Source organism: Pseudonaja textilis, chromosome 7, assembly GCF_049901715.1.
Source record: "Pseudonaja textilis isolate UNSWEBS1 chromosome 7, rPseTex1.2, whole genome shotgun sequence".
Taxonomy (NCBI): Eukaryota; Metazoa; Chordata; class Lepidosauria; order Squamata; family Elapidae; genus Pseudonaja; species Pseudonaja textilis.
The window spans coordinates 2,240,619-2,265,627 of record NC_141996.1 but is presented as its reverse complement, the minus strand read 5'-3'; the positions used below and the strand labels follow the sequence as shown (position 1 = coordinate 2,265,627).

The following is a 25,009-nucleotide window of genomic DNA, read 5'->3' as shown; positions in this document are numbered from 1 at the left end:
CAACTCCCAGAATTCCTGAGCCAGCAAACCTTTGGACTTCAACTCCCAGAATTCCTGAGCCAGCAAACCTTTGACTTTAACTCCCAGAATTCCTCAGCCAGCAAACCTTTGGACTTCAACTCCCAGAATTCCTGAGCTCAGCAAACCTTTGGACTTCAACTCCCAGAATTCCTCAGCCAGCAAACCTTTGGACTTCAACTCCCAGAATTCCTCAGCCAGCAAACCTTTGGACTTTAACTCCCAGAATTCCTGAGCCAGCAAACCTTTGGACTTCAACTCCCAGAATTCCTGAGCCAGCAAACCTTTGGACTTCAACTCCCAGAATTCCTGAGCCAGCAAACCTTTGGACTTCAACTCCCAGAATTCCTGAGCCGGCAAACCTTTGGACTTTAACTCCCAGAATTCCTGAGCCAGCAAACCTTTGGACTTCAACTCCCAGAATTCCTGAGCCAGCAAATCTTTGGACTTCAACTCCCAGAATTCCTCAGCCGGCAAACCTTTGGACTTCAACTCCCAGAATTCCTGAGCCAGCAAATCTTTGGACTTCAACTCCCAGAATTCCTCAGCCAGCAAACCTTTGGACTTCAACTCCCAGAATTCCTGAGCCAGCAAACCTTTGGACTTCAACTCCCAGAATTCCTCAGCCAGCTGGCTGAGGAATTCTGGGAGTTGAAGTCCAAAGGTTTGCTGGCTCAGGAATTCTGGGAATTGAAGTCCCACAAGTCTTAAAGTTGCCAAGTTTGGAGACCCCTGAATTAGAGTGAAATAAGCGGCTCCCTGAATTGCACTTGGAAGCTGACTGGCATTCCAGGCAGCAGGGATGGCATACAAGCACGCTGACATGTAGCTGTCACTGCTGAATTTTAAGGCAGGGGTAGCTTCTGGGTAGTCTTCAATGGGAGCCCCCATGAAAAGTGCCTTGCAGTAATCCAGACATGAGGTGACCAGGGTGTGAGTAAATATTCAAAGGGCCTCCCAATTCAGAAAAGGGAGCAAGCTTGGTCTAGTGGTTGAGGTACCAGGCGAGAGTAGGAGGTGGTGAGTTCTAGTCCCGCCTTAGGCATGAAAGTCAGCTGGGTGACTTTGGGCCAATCACCAGGAGACGGGGAGTTCTAGTCCTGCCTTAGGCACGAAAGCCACCTGGGTGACTTTGGGCCAATCACCAGGAGATGGTGAGTTCTAGTCCCGCCTTAGGCATGAAAGCCACCTGGGTGACTTTGGGCCAATCACCAGGAGACGGTGAATTCTAGTCCTGCCTTAGGCATGAAATCCAGCTGGGTGACTTTGGGCCAATCACCAGGAGATGGTGAGTTCTAGTCCTGCCTTAGGCACGAAAGCCACCTGGGTGACTTTGGGCCAATCACCAGGAGACGGTGAATTCTAGTCCTGCCTTAGGCATGAAATCCAGCTGGGTGACTTTGGGCCAATCACCAGGAGACGGTGAATTCTAGTCCTGCCTTAGGCATGAAATCCAGCTGGGTGACTTTGGGCCAATCACCAGGAGACGGTGAGTTCTAGTCCCGCCTTAGGCATGAAAGCCATCTGGGTGACTTTGGGCCAATCACCAGGAGACGGTGAATTCTAGTCCCGCCTTAGGCATGAAAGTCAGCTGGGTGACTTTGGGCCAATCACCAGGAGACGGTGAGTTCTAGTCCCACCTTAGGCATGAAAGACAGCTGGGTGACTTTGCGCCAGTCCCTCCATCTCAACCCAACCCGCCTCCTGGGTAGTTGTTGTGGGTGAAATAGGAGGAGGAAAGATTTTCGCTGCCCCCAGTTATTTCTAAAAATCATAAAGGCTGGATGCAAATTGAATAAATAATAATAATAATGAAGGACACATGTGGTGCATTAGGTGAACATCTGCAAAGACCCTCCTGGCCACAGATGCTGCCCGCTCCAAATTGTACATCTGGCTGGTGATAAGTGTGTAGAGGTCACAGTGTAATGTGGTGCCTTTACCTGATCTCCGAATCAGCAGATCTCTGGTAGGAACTCGGACGGTTCCCAGCACGCAATCTTTGAAAGTTTCCCTTGGAGCTGCAAGAGTAAATAATAGTTGTGATCTCAACTTTTCCAGCATCATAATGGGAATTCATCCGCCTGGACAGTATTGATATTAGAGCAAGGGTTTCCGAACTTGGCTAAAGACTTCAACTCCCAGAATTCCACAATGTCAGGACAGCATTTTGGACGTTCGACAACCGGTCTCAATTTATGCCTGTCTTGCAGTTACATGATTTATGAGGGTTTCGCCAAAAACCGTCATTTATTTCTATTTCTTTGGGCAAAAATGCTCCCATGGCAAACAAGGAGCTGGCTTAACGACTGCACGGTTTGCTTAAACGACCTGCTGCAAAAGGAGGTAGTAAAATTGACGTGGGTCACAGGAGGATTCGTTTTACGACTGTCACAATTTCTGGCCATAATTGGCAGGCTCCGTTATAGCAATAGCAGCAGCGTTTAAGACTTATATCCCACTTTATAGTGCTTCACGGCCCTCTCTAAGCGGTTTACAGAGTCAGCCTCTTTGCCCCCCAACAATCTGGGTCCTCATTTTTACCCACCTCAGAAGGATGGAAGGCTGAGTCAACCTGGAGTCTGCTGGGATCGAACTGCTGACAGTGGGCAGAGTTAGCCTGCTGTACTACATTCTCAACCACTGTGCCAACATGGAAGGAAGGAGGGAGGGAGAGAGGGAGGGAAGGAGAAGGAAGGAGGGAAGGGCAATAGCACTTAGACTTATACACCACTTCCAGTGCTTTTACAGCCCTCTCTAAGCGGTTTACAGAGTCAGCCTCTTGCCCCCAACAATCTAGGTCCTCATTTTACCAAGCTTGGAAGGACGGAAGGCTGAGTCAACCTTGAGCCTGGTGAGATTTGAACTGCCAAATTGCAATCAGCCGGCAGTCAGCAGACGTAGCCTGCAGTACCGCACTCTGACCACCGCGCCAGTGGTTATGGTTGCAGCTTTGAGGACTATCTGTACTAGTCAGCATAACATTAAGCTGTTCAACTACAGGTAGTCCTCGATTTACAATCATTCGTGTAGTATAGTATAGTTTACTAGACTGTAGAAGAGAGAACAGAACAGAGTAGAGAATAGAACAGAAAAGAATAGGAAGAATAGAACAGAGAACAGAGCAGGAATAGGGAAATAGAATAGAAAAGGAATACAGAATAGAAATGGAATAGAACAGAACAGGAATAGAGAATAGAATAGAATAGAATAGAATAGAATAGAATAGAATAGAATAGAATGAAGAGGGAATAGAATAGAATAGAATGGAATGGAATGGAATGGAATAGATAATAGAATGAAGAGGGAATAGAATAGAATAGAAATAAGAATTAGGAATAGAAAATAGAATAGAATGGAATGGAATGGAATAGATAATAGAATGAAGAGGGAATAGAATATAATAGAAATAAGAATTAGGAATAGAGAATAGAATAGAATAGAATAGAATAGAATAGAATAGAATAGAATAGACTGGAATAGAATAGGAGAGAATAGAATAGAATGGAATGGAATGGAATGGAATGGAATAGATAATAGAATGAAGAGGGAATAGAATAGAAATAAGAAATAGGAATAGAGAATAGAACAGAATAGAATAGAATAGGAGATAATAGAATAGAATAGAAAATAGAATAGAATAGAATATAGAATAGAATGAAGAGGGAATAGAACAGAATAGAAATAAGAATTAGGAGAAGAGAAGAGAAGAGAAGAGAAGAGAAGAGAAGAGAAGAGAAGAGAAGAGAAGAGAAGAGAAGAGAAGAGAGAACAGGAATGGAGAATAGAAAAGGAATACAGAATAGAAATATAGAATAGAAATACATAAAATAGAATAGTAAGAGAACAGAACAGAGCAGAACAGGAATACCTCAATCAGGGGAAGGGAAGCTGTTTTGCAAAAGCACCACAACGTTCACAACCGAAGATGCATCGATGAAGCCATGCCCGCCACCCCCAAAAAACAAGCCTTTGGGGGTAGTTGTGCAGTTCGACAACCGGGCCCCGTTCATCTGTGGCACCTGAGTTCAGGGGCTGGTGGTAGAGGTGGAAGACGACCTCCGACTGCTGCAAGAGTTCCCCAAGGCAGCAGGCTTCCCCGCTGCTCCTCTGAACCACCAGACGGCAGGCCACCTCCACGTGATGCTCGAAGGCGGGGCAGAAGGAGCGAGCCACGGTCCGTGTCCTGCGCTGCTCGGCCCCAGGAGAGAAGGGGAGGCGTATCGACACGTAGGTGTTGAGGCCGATTTCGGCACTGTATTGGAGCGGAGGATGCTTCTCGGCTAGGGCCCTAAGCGACAAGGAGAAAATATTCATCTTTGTAGGATTTATTCACCCAGGTTAGTCCTTGACTTACAGCAATTTTGGTAGGGACCGTTCGAAGTGGCAATGGTCGTAAAAAATGAGACTTATTGCTCTATAGAGGAATGATGGAGTCTGTCATCTGCGCCTCTATAACTGTCTGGTTTGCAACCCAACAGGACAGACACAAAACTTCAGAGGGTAGTTAGGTAACATCATCAATGCTAGAAAGGTACGAGCAAGCCCCACTCTCAGTTGCACTGATGTTCTCTAATTGGCTCATGAAACATCTGCCAGAAAACAAGCCAGCTCAGAGAGCACCCAGGACCTCAGAATCATCCTCTTCCTCCCCACTCCACTTTAGAGGACTAATTAAAAGATCTGGAGGGATTTAGCCTACACAAAAAGACAATTGTGGGGGAAGATAGGACAGGAATCGGGAGACTGGCCACATTTGTCTGTCATCCGCACCTCTATCACTGTCTGGTTTGGTTCTGCAACCCAACAGGACAGACACAGATTCCAGAGAGGAGTTAGGACTGCAGAAAAAACAAAGGCTACCAACCTGCCTTCCATGGAGGACCTGCATACTGCATGAGTCAAAAAGAGGGCTGTGAAAATATCTACAGACCCCTCACATCCTGGACATTGACTATTTCAACTCCTTCCCTCAAAACGAGGCTGTAGAGCCCTGCACACCAGAACAACTAGACACAAGGGGAGTTTTTCCCCCCGAAACGCCATCGCTCTGCTAAACAACTCGTTCCCTCAACACTGTCCAACTATTTACAAAGTCTGCACTACTATCACTATTAACCTTTTCATCACTCCTTATCACCCATCCCCTCCCACTTGTGATTGTAGGACTGTAACTTTGTCGCTTGCATCCTTATGATTTATATGGACTGTTTCCTAGTATGATTTGATGGCTTCTTGTACCCTATGACTATTATTAAGTGTTTGTACCTGATGATTCTGGACTCTTGATGAATGTATCGTTTCTTTTATGGACACTGAGAGCATTTGCACCAAGACAAATTCCTTGTGTGTCCTATCACACCTGGCCAATAAAGAATTCTCTTCTCTTCTCTTCTCTTCTCTTCCCTTCCCTTCCCTTCCCTTCCCTCCTTTCCTTTCCTTTCCTTCCCTTCTCTCCTATCCTTTCCTTTCCTTTCCTTTCCTTTCCTTCCCTTCCCTTCCCTTCTCTCCTATCCTTTCCTTTCCTTTCCTTCCCTTCTCTCCTTTCCTTTCCTTTCCTTTCCTTCCCTTCCCTTCCCTTCCCTTCCCTTCTTTCCTTTCCTTTCCTTTCCTTTCCTTCCCTCCCTCCTCTCCTTTCCTTTCCTTTCCTATCCTATTCCTATCCTATCCTATCCTATCCTATCCTATCCTACCAGGTGTCTTCCCTTACCTGAGGACTAAGATGGAGCTCTGCTGAACTGCCGATTCTTGGCATGACAGGGTAGGGATGTGTCCCATTGGAGAATATACATCCAGGGGGTGGGTGGTGGAAGACCAGGGTCAACGGGGAAATGAAATGATGTGTCTCAGAGTTGGCTGCAGACATGGTCACCCCTAATAAATCATTTTTTTAAAACTCTGAGAGAGGCGGCTACAGACTCACGATTCGAATGGGGGTGGATTGTGGGAGCCCTGACATCCAGCCGACTCTGAGATGCATCATTCACCTCACCCTTGATCCTGGTCTTCCTCCCACCCCCCGGATGCATAGTCTCCAATGGGACACATCCATAGCCCAGAGTCATCAATGATTACTCTCCAGTAATAATCTTGCGTGCCAGAAGCTTCAGCCGCCTAGAAATCATCAAGGAAAACATTTAAGGAATGCGCTACTTCCCGCTGGCAACTTTAAAGGACCAGAGAAATATTTTTGAGTAGTAAAATATTACTACTATTACTACTACAGAACGGTAGTGAGTCGAGGGCGAGCTGTACGGAGCTTTCGCTTCCTTCTCACCTGGCTGCCGCTTGCAAGCCACACGCTGCGTGGATTTGGACGGAGATGGGAACGGTCTGAGCTTCTAGGATGTTCACAGCGGTTTTCAAGCTGCGTCGGTATTTCACGCTCACTTGGAACAGACCTGGGGAGAAAGGAAGAGCGAGAGAAGAAGGCGGGCTCAACTTTCAGGGGCTAAATACAGCTGGGTCCTCGGCTTACGACCAACCACGGAGCCCAAAATTGATGTGGTTAAGTGAAATGTTTGATCAGTGACTTCTGCCCCTTGTTTTTTTTTTTTGGGGGGGTGGGTGTTTCTCTCCACGGCGGGCTGCGAATGAATCAGGGTGGTGGTTAAGGGAGCAACACGGTCGTTAAGTGAAAACTGGCTTCTCCGTTGACTTTGCTTGCCGTAAGGTCACCAAAGGGGATCACGGGATGCTGCGACCGTCATAAATACCAGGCAGTTGCCGAGCATCTGAATGTCGATCAGGTTACCTTGGGGGTGCTGCGACGGCCGTAAGTGTGAAAAACGGTTATTAAGTCACTTTTCAAATCCCATTGTAACTTTGAAAGGTCACTGAATGAACTGCGATAAGTACAGATTAACCAGGTTGAAAGGGACCCTGGAGGTCTTCTAGTCCAACCCCTTGTATCAAAATGGAGACCGTAGACCCGTGTTGGCAAACCTTTTTCTTGTGATGTGCCAAGACTGCGCGTGCGCGTGACGGCACCCAGAATGCAATGCGCCCTGCCCCCTTACCTGCACTTACCTGGAATGGTATAGTTCAGTGATGGCGAACCTTTTGGTTGTGGTGTGCCGAAAGCGCGCGTGCGTGCCAGCACCCACAACGCAATGTGGCCCCTTCCCCGTGCGTGCGCACACAACGCCCCTACCCCCTTACCTGTATGCGCATGCATGCACGTGCCTCCCAGCTGATTTTCGGCCTGTTTGAGGCGTTTTTCGGCCACCCAGAAGCTCGAGGGAAGCCTCTGCGGCCTTTGGCGGCCGAAAAACAGGCCCGTTTCGGCCCTTCTGATATTTCCGGAAAAAGGCCTCAAATGGGCCGAAAATCAGCCAGGAGGTGAACGCATGCGCAGTGCAGGTAACTTTGGCTGGGGCTCGCCTGCTCACACAAATGGCTCTGCGCGCCACCTGTGGCAGGCAGGCCATAGATTCGCCATCACGGCACTAGACCTAGACCAGTTTAGACAAATGGATGTCCGGTCTCTTCCTGAAAACCTCCAGGGATGGGAGCACTCACAACTTCTAGTGGCAAGTCGTTCCACTGGTTAATTGCTTGATCATTAATCAACGGCCATTCAGATTGTGGGGCCTGCTAATTTTAGAGAACGACCCCCGTTTGACCTTGAAGGAGGCTATCCAAATTTGGATGGTTTTTTTTTCTTCTTCTTCCTCAGAATGAATAAGGATGGAAGAGATTGTGTTTTTTTTTAAATCTCTCTTTTAATTTTTTTTAATCTCCATATAAAAGTGAAATGCCCCTCGCACATCATCGCAAAATCTCTAGAACCATAAAACCTACAAACTTGAAATTTGGCCCATATGTTCCTCTTGGCTTCTAGGAGCTCACTAAGAAAATATTTTTCAAAATGACCATCCGAACATTTAGAATATTTCCCGTATTATTATTAACACGCTCTGATGCTCAGGAGTTCTACTCCCCGTCCCCACCTGGAAAGAAATCTGCTCCAAATGCAAAACGCAAGCAGAGGAGAGGAGTTTCAGTTTGTTTCACAGCACCAAGCAGCTTTAGTACAGAACAGTTGAGCTAAGCCACGCCCAGGCTCCTTGCTGTCGCCTTCTTGCTCACACAGTAAATACTGTTTCAGTTTCCAGACAGCCTTCAGTTCTCTCACACACTGACAGGACGCTAACCAAATGAGCACCAATAGATGCAGGTAGGCAGAGGCAGAATTCCCCCCTTATTTTCCTCCCCCAAAACTAAGCCCGACCACATAGTTTCGTAGCAAAGCATGGGTATCCAGCTAGTTTTTAATATAATCATTCCATCTTCAGTTGAAGAGTGTGTTGTCTGGGTACAAATATCTTTGTTAAACAATAATCAAAATTACAACATCCTTCATTCAATTAATATTGATTCCGCAATCTTTAACATAATAATATCCCACATATTAATTCTACAATGTTGACATAGTAATATTCAAGATACTAGTCATAATACTTACTTATGTCTTTTAACGTATCTTCTCTATTTTGTTTCCCTATTTCTAAATTCAATTTCTATCATCTGCACCTCTATCACTGTCTGGTTTGGTTCTGCAACCCAACAGGGCAGACACAGACTCCAGGGGATAATTAAGACTGCAGAAAAGAACAAGGGCTACCAACCTGCCTTCCACGGAGGACCGTATATACTGCACCCTGAGTCAAAAAGAGGGCCGTGAAAATATCTGCAGACCCCTCACATCCCGGACATAAACTGTTCAACTCCTATGCTATGCTATGCTATGCTATGCTATTCCAATTCCATTCCCATTCCATTCATTATTCTATTCTATTCTATTCTATTCTATTCTATTCTATTCTATTCTATTCTAATTCTATTCTATTCTATTCTTCATTCCATTATTCTATTCTATTGTATTGTATTCTATTCTGTTCTAATCTATTAACTATTTTATTCTATTCTATTCATTTCCTCAACATTGTCCAACTATTTACAAAGTCTGCACTACTATCACTATTAATCTTCTCATCCTTCCTTATTGCCCATCTCCTCCCACTGTATGACTGTGACTTTGTCGCTTGTATCCTCACAATTTATATTGACTGTTTCCTAGTATGATTTGATGGCTTATTGCATACTATGACCATCATTAAGTGTTGCACCGTATGATTCTGGACTCTTGACGAATGTCTCTTTTCTTTTATGTACACTGAGAGCTTTTGCACCAAGACAAATTCCTTGTGTGTCCAATCACACTTGGCCAATAAAGAATTCTATTCTATTCTATTCTATTCTATTCTATTCTATTCTATTCTATTCTATTCTATTCTATTCTAATTCTCTTCTCTTCTCTTCTCTCTTCTCGTCTCTATTCTATTCTCCTCTCTATTCTCTTCTCTATCTTTTCTATCCTATCCTATCCTGTCCTATTCTAGATGAATGTCTCTTTTCTTTTATGGACACTGAGAGCATTTGCACCAAGGCAAATTCCTTGTGTGTCCAATCACACTTGGCCAATAAAGAATTCTATTCTAATTCTATTCTATTCTATTCTATTCTATTCTATTCTATTCTATTCTATTCTATTCTATTCTATTCTAATTCTCTTCTCTTCTCTTCTCTCTTCTCGTCTCTATTCTATTCTCCTCTCTATTCTCTTCTCTTCTCTATCTTTTCTATCCTATCCTATCCTGTCCTATTCTAGATGAATGTCTCTTTTCTTTTATGGACACTGAGAGCATTTGCACCAAGGCAAATTCCTTGTGTGTCCAATCACACTTGGCCAATAAAGAATTCTATTCTAATTCTATTCTATTCTATTCTATTCTATTCTATTCTATTCTATTCTATTCTATTCTATTCTATTCTATTCTATTCTATTCTATTCTCGTCTCTATTCTATTCTCGTCTCTATTCTCTTCTCTCTCTTTTCTATCCTATCCTATCCTATCCTATCCTATCCTATCCTAGATGAATGTATCGTTTCTTTTATGTACACTGAGACCATTTGCACCAAGGCAAAGTCCTTGTGTGTCCTATTACACTTGGTCAATACAGAATTCTATTCTGTTCCTATTCTCTTCTGTTCTATGCTACCAGGTGTCTTCCCTTACCTGAGGACTGAGGATGGAGCTCTCCTGAGCTGCTGATTCTTGGCATGATAGGCAGGTGAAAAGTCTGGATCCCCACTTCCTGACGGTGCTGCATGGTGACCATGGCGCAGAGGCGCGAGAGGGGCAAGCTCGCCCTGGCAACCATCTGATCTCGGACATTCGGGTAGTAGTACCTGCGGAAGAGATGGCACCAAAACGGTTGCAATGCTACAGTTCAGCCGGAGAAAACAAGAGACAGCAAATGTGAACAGGAAACTAAGCTCCTTGGTCAAGGGCAAAGCACGGTGAGAAATTAACTAATAGGATATTTGAGGCTTTGGGATCCTCGGTGCTCTCTGAGCTGGGTGGTTTTCTTGCAGACGTCTCATGGCCCAGCTAGGTAACATTGTCAGTGGTAGAAGGGAGTGGGGTTTGTGGGGAGGAGGAGGAGGAGGAGGAGGAGGAGGGAGGAGGAAGAGAACGATTTTGGGGTCCTTGGTGCTCTCTGAGCTGGGTGGTTTCCTGGCAGACATTTCATGACCCAGCTAGGTAACATCATCAGGGCTAGTAGGGAGTGGAGAGTGGGGTTTGTGGAGAGGAGGAGGAGGAAGAGGACGACTGTGCGGTCTTTGGTGCTCTCTGAGCTTCGTGGTTTTCTTACAGAGGAGGAAGAGGAAGGGTTCTCCTGCTTGAGCAGGGGGTTTGACTAGATGACCTCCAAGGTCCCTTCCAACTCTGTTATTCTGGTAGTAGTAGTAGTAGTAGTAGTAGTAGGAGGAGGAGGAGGAGGAGGAGGAGGAGGAGGACTGTGGGCTCCCTGGTGCTCTCTGAGCTGGGTGGTTTCCTTGCAGACATTTCATGACCCAACTAGGTAACATCATCAGTGTTAGAAGGGAGTAAAGTTGGTAGGGGGGAGGAGGAGGAGGAGGAGGAGGAAGATGGGATCCTTGGTGCTCTCTAAGCTTGGTGGTTTCTTTGAGGATGTTTCATGACCCAACTATGGAACATCATCAGTGCTAAAAGGGAGTGGGGTTTATGGAGGAGGAGGAGGAGGAGGAGGAGGAGGAGGAGGAAGCGGAGGAGAACTGTGTGGTCCTTGACGTTCTCTGAGCTGGGTTGTTTTCTGGCAGAAGTTTCATGAGCCAACTAGGCAACATCATCAATGCTAGAAAGGAACGAGCAAGCCCCACTCTCAGTTCCACTGATGTTCTCTAATTGGCTCCTGAAACATCTGCCAGAAAACAAGCCAGCTCAGAGAGCACCCAGGATCTCAGAATCATCCTCTTCCTCCCCACTCCACTTTAGAGGACTAATTAAAAGATCTGGAGGGATTTAGCCTACACAAAAAGACAATTGTGGGGGAAGATAGGACAGGAATCGGGAGACTGGCCACATTTGTCTGTCATCCGCACCTCTGTCACTGTCTGGTTTGGTTCTGCAACCCAACAGGACAGTCACAGACTCCAGAGAGGAATTAGGATGGCAGAAAAGAACAATGGCTACCAACCTGCCTTCCATGGAGGACCTGTATATACTGCAGGAGTCAAAAAGAGGTCTGGGAAAATATCTACAGACCCCTCACATCCTGGACATAAACTGTTTCAACTCCTTCCCTCAAAACGACGCTATAGAGCCCTGCACACCAGAACAACTAGACACAAGGGGAGTTTTTTCCTGTCACTCTGCTAAGCAACTCATTCCCTCAACACTGTCCAACTATTTACAAAGTCTGCACTACTATTATTCATCTTCTCATCACTTCTTATCGTCCATCTCCTCCCACTTGTGATTGTAACTTTGTTGCTTGCATTCTTACGATTTATATTGACTGTTTCCTAGTATGATTTGATTGCTTATTGCATCCTATGACCATCATTAAGTGTTGAACCTGATGATTCTTGACCCTTGACGAATGTATCTTTTCTTTTATGTATCCTGAGAGCATTTGCACCAAGACAAATTCCTTGTGTGTCCAATCACCCTTGGCCAATAAAGAATTCTATTCTATTCTATTCTATTCTATTCTATTCTATTCTATTCTATTCTATTATGATATGATGGCTTATTGTACCCTCTGACTATGATTGTGTTGTACCTGATGATTCTGGACTCTTGACAAATGGATCTTTTCTTTCATGTATCCTGAGAGCATTTGCAGCAAGACAAATTCCTTGTGTGTCCAATCACACTTGGCCAATAAAGAATTCCTATTCTATTCTATTCTATTCTATTCTATTCTATTCTATTCTATTCTATTCTATTCTATTCCATTCCATTTGATAATTCTATTCTATTCCAATTTTCTATTCTATTCCTATTCCATTTTTTCTATTCTATTCTGTTCTGTTCTGTTCTGTTCTATTCTATTCCTATTCTATTCTGTTCCATTTGATAATTCTATTCTATTCCAATTTTCTATTCTATTCCTATTCCTATTCCTATTCCTATTCCTATTCCATATTCTATTCTATTCTATTCTATTCTATTCTATTCTATTCTATTCTATTCTATTCTATTCTATTCTATTCTATTCTGTTCGAGTGTCCCAACATCCTAGGCACCATGAGATGCAGAGAGAGAGAGAGAGAGGGAGGGAGGGAGGGAGGGAGAGAGAGACAGAGAGAAAACCTGGCCCGAATCCTGGGAGTGGGTTGCGTGAGAGGGACATACCTGCACCAGATTTCGAAATGAATCCCTCCTCCTTCTCCCGCTACGCTCTGGGCAGAGAAAGCCCCGAGCAGCAGCCGCTGAACCGGGACGTCAGCCGGGACCAGCAGAGAGTGGTGGTGCTCATCGCGGAAGGTGGGATCGGGGACGCACAAAGCGGTGGAGGTGCGGAAAGCCTTCAACTCAAGGTCTGAGGGAGGAAATACAACTCCGTTACTCTCGTTGCTGCTCCTGACAAGGAGCGGAGGGACCAGGCTGGGAAGCCTCTCCGGAAGGGGATTTTCCTACCAACTCACCCTTCTCGCTTAGCTCTGCACGGCGGAGCGTCTCGGATTCTGACTTCTGAACTGGGAAGTGGTACTGGATGTAACAGTCCGCTTCTCCCCAGACGGTGGTCTGGAGGGGCGTTAGGCCTTGGACCCCTTCAATGTGGACCTCAAAGGTATGTTCCACCAGGCCTGCCTTCTCCCTGCTTGACCGCTGAAGGAGGGAAGGAAGAAGAAAGGAGTGAAAGAAGGGGAGGAAGGACAGGTGGGATATATATCGCAGGCATGAACTCGACCAGCGGTGGCCAACATTTTCGGGCTCCTCTGCCAAAAACTGGGGGCGTGCTTGCACGTTCGCGCTCGCGGGCCAGCACCCCGAAGGCAATGCGTGCCCCGCACCACACCCCCTATGCATGCACATGCAATCCCCACCCACCCATGCACTGTGCCTCACAGTGGATTTTCGGCCGGTTTGAGGCCTTTTTCGGGCTCCTAGAGGCTTGCAGAAGGTTTCTGCAGGCCAAAAACTAGGCCGTTTCATCACTTCTGGTATTTCCAGAAAAACAGGAAATGTTGAAACGGCCCTAGTTTTTGGCCTGCAGCCTGCAGAGGCCTTCCTCAAGCCTCCGAGAGGCCAAAAAAGGCCTCAAACCGGCTGAAAATCAGCTGTGAGGCGCACGCATGTGCAGTGAGGTAAGTTTGCCGGCACCCCTCAAAGCTTTGACACACGTGTCGTAAATTATCCTAATCCTCCCTGGATTAGAACTAGCATGACTCAAGTTCAAGAAGTCTCAGTCAAAGATTGTGATGTCCCAGGGTGGGATACAAAAGCAACAAAGTCACAAAAACAGGTGAAGTCCCTTTAATTCCTTCAACTTGGCTTCAAAGGCCCAATTATCATTGACTGGAGAAAAAAAACTCCCCCACAAACAGTTGCGAAAAGGAGGAAATGCCGTCCAAACTAAAAATACCTATAAATTATAAATAGAAAAAAACAACGCAAACCACACTGAAGCAATTAAGGAGACAAGGCAGGATAAGGGCTTGAAGACGTCCACGGATATCGAAATACACACACTGGGAAGGACTCCAGAACTCAGATAAGAACTGTAAATTATTTCACGCTTTGCTTCCAGCACTGGGCCATGCGCAGTTTGTCCTGTTAAACAGTCCTCCCAGCTGCAGCCCATGAAGGGGATCAGGGCCCTTTCCTCCCCCATAGACCACACCATTCATGTTTCTCCCTTATCCTCTCCTCCCTGCGTGCACTAGGATGAAGAGGGGATGGGCCTGGGTCTTCCTCTGAATGCCCAGCCGGCCTCTGCCCTTCCCCAGTTTCCTCCACAACCTCTGGAACCACACTCCTACTCCGTCACCTGTTCCTCCTTTCTCGCGGAGTCAGACTCCAACAAGGGCATGACACCTATTCTATTTTTCTAACTGATAAAAAAAAAATGCTTCCTGAGCCATTTGAATGTTTGGGAGAAATTAAGATAAACACACAGGTCCCATGGGTGGCCCCCCCCAAAGGGCAAGTGCCCCCCAGTGTAATAATGATGTGGACGCACCTCAGGGGAGGGTGCAGGGAGAGGATCCAGGGCGTGCAGTGGGCGCAGCACAGCGGGAGATGCCGGCCCTTCATCCTTCTTGACCCTCTGCAGCGCCAACACCTGGTCAGCCGATCCCATGGCTAAGATGGTCTTCAGGCTGCCATTCTTTTGGCCAGAGAAGACGTCAACCACCGGCATGGGGCCGTCCACCGCCAGCACTGGATACTGAGCCTGGAGAAGCAGGCTGGAAACCTTGGGGTCTCTGCGGGGGGGAAAAGAGGCAGATGTTCGGGTTGCGAGGGATGCCCGAATTAATTCATGAGCCCCGAGCCAAGTTTCAAAAGGAATCAGCACATTTCCCAAGTAGTACAGTTGGCTCTGCCCCATGTAATTTACTGTTCACCTATTACCCTGTTTCCCCCCCTCCTCCCAGGGTGTGTCATAAATCACATTCTCCAACGAAGTTACTGCCCACCTATGACTCTGTTTCTCCCCTCCTCCCAGGGTGTGTCATAAATTACATTCTCCAACGAAGCTACTGCCCACCTATGACCCTGTTTCCCCCCCTCCTCCCAGGGTGTGTCATAAATCACATTCTCCAACGAAGCTATGGCCCACCTATGACCCTGTTTCCTCCCAGGGTGTGTCATAAATCACACTCTCCAACGAAGCTACTGCCCATCTATGACCCTGTTTCCCTCCCTCCTCCCAGGGTGTGTCATAAATCACATTCTCCAACGAAGCTACTGACCACCTATGACCCTGTTTCCCCCTCCTCCCAGGGTGTGTCATAAATCACACTCTCCAACGAAGCTACCGACCACCTATGACCCTGTTTCCCCCTCCTCCCAGGGTGTGTCATAAATCACATTCTCCAACGAAGCTACCGACCACCTATGACCCTGTTTCCCCCTCCTCCCAGGGTGTGTCATAAATCACATTCTCCAACGAAGCTACTGACCACCTATGACCCTGTTTCCCCCCTCCTCCCAGGGTGTGTCATAAATCACATTCTCCAACGAAGCTACTGACCACCTATGACCCTGTTTCCCCCTCCTCCCAGGGTGTGTCATAAATCACACTCTCCAACGAAGCTACTGCCCACCTATGACCCTGTTTCCCCCTCCTCCCAGGGTGTGTCATAAATCACATTCTCCAACGAAGCTACTGACTACCTATGACCCTGTTTCCCCCCTCCTCCCAGGGTGTGTCATAAATCACATTCTCCAACGAAGCTACCGACCACCTATGACCCTGTTTCTCCCCTCCTCCCAGGGTGTGTCATAAATCACATTCTCCAACGAAGCTACCGACCACCTATGACCCTGTTTCCCCCCTCCTCCCAGGGTGTGTCATAAATCACATTCTCCAACGAAGCTACCGACCACCTATGACCCTGTTTCCCCCCTCCTCCCAGGGTGTGTTTCTGATCATAGCAACGAACTGTTCCATCAGATCTCCCCTCCTCCTTCTTATGGCAACTCAAGAGCAAGCCAGGAATGCTGTACGAGTTGACAGCAGAAGCCATGAGTAGGCCTGGCTCGCCATATTTCTCTACATGTAGTCCTTGACGTACGACGACAATGGAGCCCGAAATTTCTGTAGTTCCTAAGCAAGGTAAGTGAACTTTGCTCCATTTAACGACCTTTCTTGCCCCGGTTGTAAAGTAAATCATGGCCATTGTTAAGTTAGTGACCTGGCTGTTAAGTGAATCTGGTGTCAGGACTCCCAACAAATCCAGCCCCATTCAAATCATAAGTCTCTATCCGCATCGCAGAGAAAAGAAAATTGATTTATTAAAAGTGGCCATGTTGGTGTTAGCTGGATGCAGCCGATAGTCAAATATATCATTCATTTCCCCCTTGACCCTGGTCTTCCCTCCACCCTCTGGATGTGTATTCTCCAATGGGACACATCCATAGCCTAGAGTCATCCATCATGCTCTCCAGTAATATTTTGGCTCCCCTCATTGACTTCGTTTGGTAAGGAGGTCGCAAAAGGAGAACCCGTGACCCCTGGGACACTGCAATTGTCATAAATGTAAGTCAGCTGCCAAAGGTCTGAATTTTGATCACGTGACCTTGGGGATTTCCGAAATGGCTGTAAGTGTAAAAAATGGTCGTATCACTTTTTTCATCAAGGGCTACCTGACCAGGTATTCATGATTACCTGTAGATAAATATTTGTATTTATGATGTATTTATGACAAGCAGTCCTCAACTTACAAAAAGTTCGTTGAGTGACCGATCAAAGTTACAAGGCCACTGAAAAAAAAAGCGACTTATGACCATTTTTTCACATTTATGACCATTGCAGCATTCCCCGGGGGTCACATGATTTGCTAACATGTTACTTATTAACTTAGCAGCTGAAGCGGTTCACTTAAGAACGCATCAAGAAAAGTTGTCAAAACGGAGCAAAACTCAACTTTTTCACTTAGCGACCTATAACTTGGGCTCCGCTATGGCCGCTGAGGACTCCCTGCAGGTAGGAAAGCAAAGGCAGCTTCTTACTTGAACGAAATGTAGAACTGATGGAGGGGGAGCTTGGCCAGTCCCAGCAGTCGGTCCCCTCCGGGGCTGAGCACCTTATTCCACACCTCGATCACCATGACGTTGTTCTTCAGCCGCTCCAAATGTTTCGACGTCAACGCAACCGGGGTGATCTGGAGGGAGGACGGGGCCGTTAGCGGAGCAGCTGACCGATTCCCCAGGAAGGCGAGGCAAGGCCGCCGTTATCGTTCTGCCTAGGAACCTTCTCGGCTTTCAAATCGAGGGGCGATGAAGATCCTATGACGATCACTAAGTATCTTCTATCTTATGATCCTGGATGAAGGTGTTTTTTAATGTATTTTTATGGACACTGAGAGCTTCTGCACCGAAGACAAATTCCTTGTGTGTTGGATCACACTTGGCCAATAAAAGAATTCTATTCTGTTCTGTTCTATTCTATTCTTAATTCTTATTTCTATTATATTCTTTATTCTGATATTCTATTCTATTCTATTCTATTCTATTCTATTCTATTCTATTCTATTCTATTCTATTCTATTCCTGATTCTCTTCTAATTTCCTATTCCATTCTATTTTCTATTCCTAATTCTTAGTTCTATTCTATTCTTCTATGAATTCAATTCTACATTTTCTATTCTAATTCTATTCTATTCCTAATTCTTATTTCTATTCTATTCTGTTCTGTTCCTATTCTATTCCTGATTCTCTTCTCTTCTAATTTTCTATTCTGTCCTGTCTTGTCCTATTCTATTCTATTCTTAATTCCTATATTATTCTATTCTATTCTATTCTATTCTATTCTATTCTATTTACCTTACGGTTGAAAAAATATATGGGTAAATAGCAATAGCACTTAGACTTATATTCTATTCCCAATTCCTATATTATTCTATTCTATTCTATTCTATTCTATTCTATTCTATTCTATTCTATTCTATTCTATTCTATTCTATTCTATTCTATTCTATTCTTGATTTTCTTCTCTTCTAATTTCCTATTCTATTCTATATTCCTCCTCTCCTCTCCTCTCCTCTCCTATTCTAATTACCTTATGGTTGAAAAAAATATATGGGTAAATAGTAATAGCCCTTAGACTTATATACCGCTTCACAGTGCTTTCCAGCCCTCTCTGTTTACAGAGTCAGCCTCTGGCCCCCAACAATCTGGGTCCTCATTTTACCCACCTCGGAAGGATGGAAGGCTGAGTCAACCTGGAGCCTGGTAGGATTTGAACTTGCCAAACTGCAGGCAGCTGGCTGCAGCAGTAGTAGCTTGGAGCACTGCCAAGCAGGACGGGGACCACAATTTCCACTGCTAGGTGAGGGAGGTGCCAAGTGAGTCACACGCAATTTTACCACCACCCCCCCCCATCGTGATTGTTGAGAGAATCACAGCAGTTATTACATGAATCGCGTGATCAATAAAAAGCAAATCCGGTTTCCCACGCTGACCGTGCTCGTTTGGAAGCCGGAGAAGATGGCAAGAAAGGCCGTAAAACTTGGGGTGACCCACTTAAGCGTCCTGCTTTAGCAACGGAAATTCGGCCCCAGGGTGTCGTCGTAAGTCGGGGACTACCTGTACGAAACGTAGTTGAGAGGCTAATTTGAATGATTGAAGGTGTGAGGAGCCCTTGAGGCTCTCTGAGCTGGGTTGTTTCCTGGCAGACGTTTCACGACCCAACTAGGTAACATCATCAGTTCCGGAAGGGACTCGGGGTTGTGGAATGGAGGGATGATGATGATGGAGAGGAGGAGGAGGAGGAGGAGGAGGAGGAGGGGGAGGAGGGGGGGGGAACTGTGGAGTACTTGCTGATTTCTGAGCTGGGTTGTTTCCTTGCAGAAGTTTCATTACCAAACTATGGAACATTATCAGTGCTAGAAAGGGGTGGAAGAAAAGGAAGAGGAGGAGGAGGAGGAGGAGGAGGAGGAGGAGGAGGAGGAGGAGGAGGAGGAGGAGGAGGAGGAGGAGGAGGAGGAGGAGGAGGAACTGGACTGTGCAGTCCTCGGTGTTCCCTTCTCTGAGCGTGGTCGTTTTCTTGCAGACATTTCATGACCCAGCTAGGTAACATCATCAGTTCAAGAAGGGTTGTGGAGTGAGGGAGGAGGGTGGGGGGAAGAGGAGGACAACTGGTACTGTGGAGTTTTCTTGCAGACGTTTCATGACCCGACTAGGTAACCGCATCAATGCTAGCCTGGTCTAGTTTGGGTCGCGAAACGTCCGCGAGAAAACCACCCAGCTCAGAGAGCATCGGTCCTTTTCCCTTTCCCTCTTTCTTCCTTCTCTCCTCTTCGCCCCTCCGCAAATGCCGCTTTCTTCCAACGCGGATGATGTTACCTGCAATGGTTGGGTCGTGAAACGTCTGCCAGAAAACGACCAAACTGAGAGAGCGCCAAGGACCCCACCGTCCTCTTCCTCCTCCCCTTTCTGCTCCTCCTCAACCCCTCCTCCATTCTAACACTGATGACGTTGCCTAGTTGGGTCATGGAACGTCTGCGAGAAAATAACCCCAATCGGAGAGCACCGGGGACCCCTCATATCAACCCTGAGTTATGTGAGGGGGGGGTTACCCCAAGTTTCTCTCTATCTGGGCCAAATTACCCACTGATGACAATAGCCGCTAATGGTGGTTTACATCGCTTCTTCCTTCTGCTACTCTCTACGCCTCCCTTCCATTCTGCCCCAAAACATTAGCGGTCGCTTGCGACTTGCCCAGAAGTGGCCTGAATTCAGCAGGTTCTGACCAGTTCTGGAGAACCGGTAGCGGAAATCTTGAGTAGTTCGGAGAACCGGCCAATCCCACCTCTGTTCTGGCCCCGCCAACCCCATCTATTCTCCGCCTCCCGTCGAGTCCCCAGATGATCGGCTGGCTCTTCTTGGGTTGCCCTACCCAGGAGAAGGGAGCTGGAAAGCAGGTTAGTGGGGTGGAGAGAGAAGGGGGATTTTGCGGTATGTCCTTCCCCTGCCACGCCCACCAAGCCACGCCCACAGCTGATCGGCTGGGTCTCCTTTGCTTGCCCTGCCCAGGAGAACGGAGCTGGAGAGCAGGTTTAGCGGGGTAGGGAAGGAAGGGGGGATTTTACAATATCCTTCCCCTGCCACGCCGACAGAACCGGTAGTAAAAAAAAAAAAAATTTGAATCCCACCACTGGACTTGCCTGGGAAAAATGGAAGGCGGGTCGCGAGGTCCCCCAGGCGATGGGGGACCTCGTGGCTTCTTCGGTGCTGAAGAGCTTGCAGATTAAATACAGGTTGCAAGAGCTGTCCGGCCCGCCGTTGGGAGGAAGAGCGACCTGCCCTTCCGAGACCATCAGAAGGACGTGGAGCAGCATAGCTTCCTCTTCCGAGGAGGCGCTCATCTGGGTCAGGAGGTTGCGGGAGACGGGCCGGGGGACCAGCGGCCGAGCCCCATCCTTGGGGGACGTCTGAAAAGCGGAAGGCAAAGGAGCTTCGCTTCTCACTGGGGCTTTGCAGGGGCTTTGAGGGCTTCTGGTGGAACAGGGGCTCCTGTCGGCGTCCTGAAAAATGGTGCCCTGGTCCCTGACGGAGCCGACGGCGGCTCTCGGGGACACGCTGCTCGCTTTGAGGTTGGAGACGTCTTTGCTAGCAGCTGCAAGCTCCACGGATACCTGTCACAGGAAGGTAGAAAAATTACATCAATAGGATGATGGACCCAACTTCTTTTTTAAAAAAATTTAATTTTATTTATACATTTTTTTGTCTTCTGTAAAATAAAATAAGCGCTTATGTACCCCAATGTCTGTAAAATGGGAGCTATTGCCAGATACCGAAGACATTTTAAATGAAAAGGCTGAGCTCAAAACAAGACAAGAATTAAATGAACAAGGGTTGGAAATGAATTGGTATTTGTATACGCAAATACAATCAAGGTATGAAAAAGCCAAAGGGAGTTGACGGAACTTACAAGGAGTTGACGGAACTGAATAAGATATTAGCAGGAATAGAAGATAAGTTGATTAAAAGATTATATGGTTATTTATTAGGTGTTGAACTAGAAGAAGAAGAAGTTAAAGAAACAATGATAGCATGGGCAATTTTGGGGGGGGATATGCTATAGAGTTAGATAAATGGCAGAAATTATGGAATAGAAACTATAAATTAACAATATCAATAACATATAAAGAAAATTTGTATAAGATATTTTATAGATGGCACTTTGCACCAGCAAAATTAGCAAAAAATTTTAAAGACAAATCAGCTAAATGCTGGAAGTGTCATCAAACACCGGGAACATACTACCATATGTAGTGGTCTTGTATAGAAGCTAAAAGATATTGGACAAAAATGCACACATGGTTGAACAAAATGGTAAAACAAGACAAAGATTTGAAACCTGAAATATTTTTATTAGGAATTATAGCGGAAGGTTACAGTAAGGAAAAAAACATATTTAATCATACGCATGTATTAACAGCAGCTAGAATTGTATTTGCTCAGAATTGGAAAAGTGATAAGATACCGACAGACGGAAAAGTAATTGAGAAAATATTTGAATGTGCAAAAATTAATAAGTTAATGTTGGTAATCAAAGAAAAAGAAGAAACGGAATATTATATGGTATGGGATCAATGGTTAGAAAATAAAACAAATTAAAATGAACAAGATGGATATATAAGCAATAAGATAAGATTGTTAAAAAAAAAAGACTTATTAGATAACATTTACAAGAAAATATGATTGTTGTTATATTGGTAAGCAAAGCATTAATTATAATTGTAAGCACCAGAAATATGTACCTAGTTGACACACGGTTGAAATGGAATGGAATTATTGTACATATAAAATAAAATAAAAATTTGGAAAACAAAATAAATGCTTATTAAACACTTGTATTGCCTGGATCAATTTACTTATACAAAATAATAAAAAAACACTACTGGTAGTAATAATACTAATAAAAATAGTCATTAATAATAATAGTACTAATGTTTACTTATATACAATAAGGGCTAACTGCACCTTTTTCTATCCTTTTCACTTCATTTTCCTGTAGATATATTTTGTTTTGTGAAAGTACAAATCACCTTCCCAGGCGAACTTGGCAAAGCCACTTGGATAATGTGAAAGTAAACTAACAATGTCAACAGCATATAAAGAAAATTTGTATAAGATGTTTTATAGATGGCATTTTGAACGGGCAAGACTGGCAAAGATGTTTAAAGACAAATCAGCTAAATGCTGGAAATGTCACCAGGCACCCGGAACCTATTACCATATGTGGTGGGCATGTACAAGAAGCTAAAAGATATTGGACAAAAATACACATATGGTTCGAAAAAGATAATAAAACAACACATAGACTTAAAACCTGAGATATTTTTATTGGGGATTTTACCCAAAAAATTATAGTAAAGAAAAAACATATTTAATTATACACATATAAACAACCGCTAGAACTGAATTTGCTCAAAATTGGAAAAATGAAAAGATTCCAATAGAGGAAGAGCTGATCATGAAAATATTGGAATGCGCAGAAATGAATAGATTAACATTGGCAATTAAAGAACAAGAAGAAGCGGAATATGATATGGGATTTATTTTACAAATGGTTGGAAGATAAAGTAAGAAGTTAAATGAATATTGTTATTATAATAAGATATATAAGGTTGGGTGGTTTTTAATCTGAATGTACTCATGGTAAGAAATGTATACTAAATATAAATATTGGCACAAGATATATGTACCCAGTTGACACGCTGTATAACTGAAACATGGATTTGTTGGAAAATACAATTATATATATATATATATATATATATATATATATATATATATATTTGTTTTCTGAGGTTCTCGCTGGTATTTATATGTAGATCTTTGGTTGTTCGGGTTTTCTCCGCAGTAAGATTTGAAGTATCTAGGCAACGTTTCGATGAAGTTCATTCATCAGGCTTCGTCTCAGTTTGTGCTTCTCAGGTAATGGAGATTGCAGCTGCTTCCTCCTTTCCACCACCACCCCCACTGGCAGTTAAAAGGAGGAAGCAGCTGCAATCTCCATTACCTGAGAAGCACAGAGCTGGAGACAGAAGCCTGAAGATGATGAATGAGACTTCATCGAAACGTTGCCTAGATACTTCAAATCTTACGCTGGAGAAAACCCGAACAACCAAAGATCTACATATATATATATATATATACGTTTTCTGAGGTTCTCGGGTATTTATATGTGGATCTTTGGTTGTTCGGGTTTTCTCCCGCGTAAGATTCAAGTATCTAGGCAACGCTTTCGATGAAGTCTCAACAACCAAAGATCCAGATCCAGATCCAGATCCAGATCCATATATATATATATATATATATATATATATATATATATATATATATATATATATATATATATATATATAAAAGGATAATGTGAGGCAGGGGTCGCCAACCTTTTTGACCTCAGGGACTACCAAACTCATACTTTTAAATCCCGTCGACCAGAGATCCTGGGAAAATCCCCCCCAAAAGTCTGCAGGAAAATCCCCCACCTTGTTTTACCTACTGATCGATTGTTCTTTATTTGGGGTTGCAGGACACCCTCTCCAGCTCCGTTCTCACGGGGAGAGAGAGAGAGAGAGGAAGAGACTTTTGGCTTCATGCAAGGAAAACAGCAGAAGCCACAGAAGTCTTCTTTCTCTCCCCCAAATTCTGTCACAATGAGTGTTTGCGAGACTTGTCATGCTGACATAGCCTCTTGGAGCACGGTCCCAAAGACTCATTTCTGGTGCAATTTGGGGGAGAGAAAGAAAGACTTCTGCTGCTTTCCTTGTGTGCAGCCAAAAGCAGAAGAAAGAAGCGGAAAGAAACAGCCCGGTGCCCAGGCCAGGCACATGGGGCGCGTGGGGCAAGTTCCCCCCCTCCACCCTTTCCCCCCCACCCTCACTCCCTTGTGTTGTTCGCAATGCAAGCGACGCAAGCCTTGTGTTACCGCGGGCCATGTGGGCAGCTCAGCCTTGTGTTCCTGTGCAGCCTGGATTAATTGCTTTGGGGGGGGGGGGCTACATTTCTCTGCAGACCACCCAAATTTTCTCGTGGACCACCAGTGGTCCCTGGCCCACTGGTTGGCGACCACTGATGTGAGGGGACCCTCCTGTACCTTTACGAACAAATCCTCCACAAAGGGATTGGGCAATGACATCCTGGACTGCTCTTTCGACACATGAAAACTGCACGCTTGATCAAAACGTGGAACGATTAAACAAGGGTTGCTGCCCAGGAGCCCAGAAACAAAATGTCAGAAACAAATTCTATACCTGTAAAGGCCCTAATGGGCCTGGGACACCATCTTCTTTCACCGGCAATTCACGGCTGACGAATAAATCCTCAGACCGAAGGACGTCGCGCAGGGGAAAGGCCGCTGCGCCGACCAGCGCTGGCTGAGGATCACAAGGAGAGGAAGTCACATCATTCCGCACGGTTCTCTTTCTGACGTTACACAATCTGTATTGCACAGAATTCTCTGTTCTGCGCTGTGTATGTTTAGAATGCACACAGACGGCGCAGTCTCTGGAGCGTTCATTGGAGGCTAACAACTGGTCGGAGTACTTGGCTGACGGACTCTTAAACAGCAAGGCCCAAGAGCCCAAACACTGACAAAGGACATTATCAATGTTGGATAGAAGAATTTAGGGTCCAAGGCATCACGGAGAATAGTCAATAATATTTGAGAACTCCCATCTATGTAGGTGCACGCCAGGAGTCATTATTTCCATTTTTTATTAAATACCCTGGCCAGAGAGAGAGAGAGAGAGAGAGAGAGAGAGAGAGAGAAAGAGAAAGAGAGAGAGAGAATGTACGTAGATATATGTAGATGTATACATGTTATACATATATGCATATACTATATGCATATGTGTATGCATATATATGTGTTTGTGCGTGTATGTGTATATACTGTATCTATCTCTCTTATCTCTCCTTTCATCATC

The 25,009-nt window shown here is 45.3% G+C and overlaps 1 protein-coding gene across 1 annotated transcript in view; it reads right to left on the bottom strand.

The window, feature by feature from the left end:
• Nucleotides 1-25,009, bottom strand: part of C2CD3 (C2 domain containing 3 centriole elongation regulator) — a 78,110-nt gene that overhangs the window by 32,020 nt on the left and 21,081 nt on the right. Inside the window, exons 13-22 of the mRNA XM_087937848.1 lie at nt 24,335-24,457; nt 20,231-20,701; nt 17,076-17,227; nt 14,581-14,824; nt 13,043-13,226; nt 12,750-12,936; nt 10,101-10,273; nt 6,296-6,419; nt 4,041-4,309; nt 1,962-2,039 (exon numbers count right to left, since the gene is read on the bottom strand). Of these exons, the coding sequence (XP_087793974.1) occupies nt 1,962-2,039; nt 4,041-4,309; nt 6,296-6,419; nt 10,101-10,273; nt 12,750-12,936; nt 13,043-13,226; nt 14,581-14,824; nt 17,076-17,227; nt 20,231-20,701; nt 24,335-24,457 (2,005 nt within the window). The remainder of the gene's footprint in view (nt 1-1,961; nt 2,040-4,040; nt 4,310-6,295; nt 6,420-10,100; nt 10,274-12,749; nt 12,937-13,042; nt 13,227-14,580; nt 14,825-17,075; nt 17,228-20,230; nt 20,702-24,334; nt 24,458-25,009) is intronic.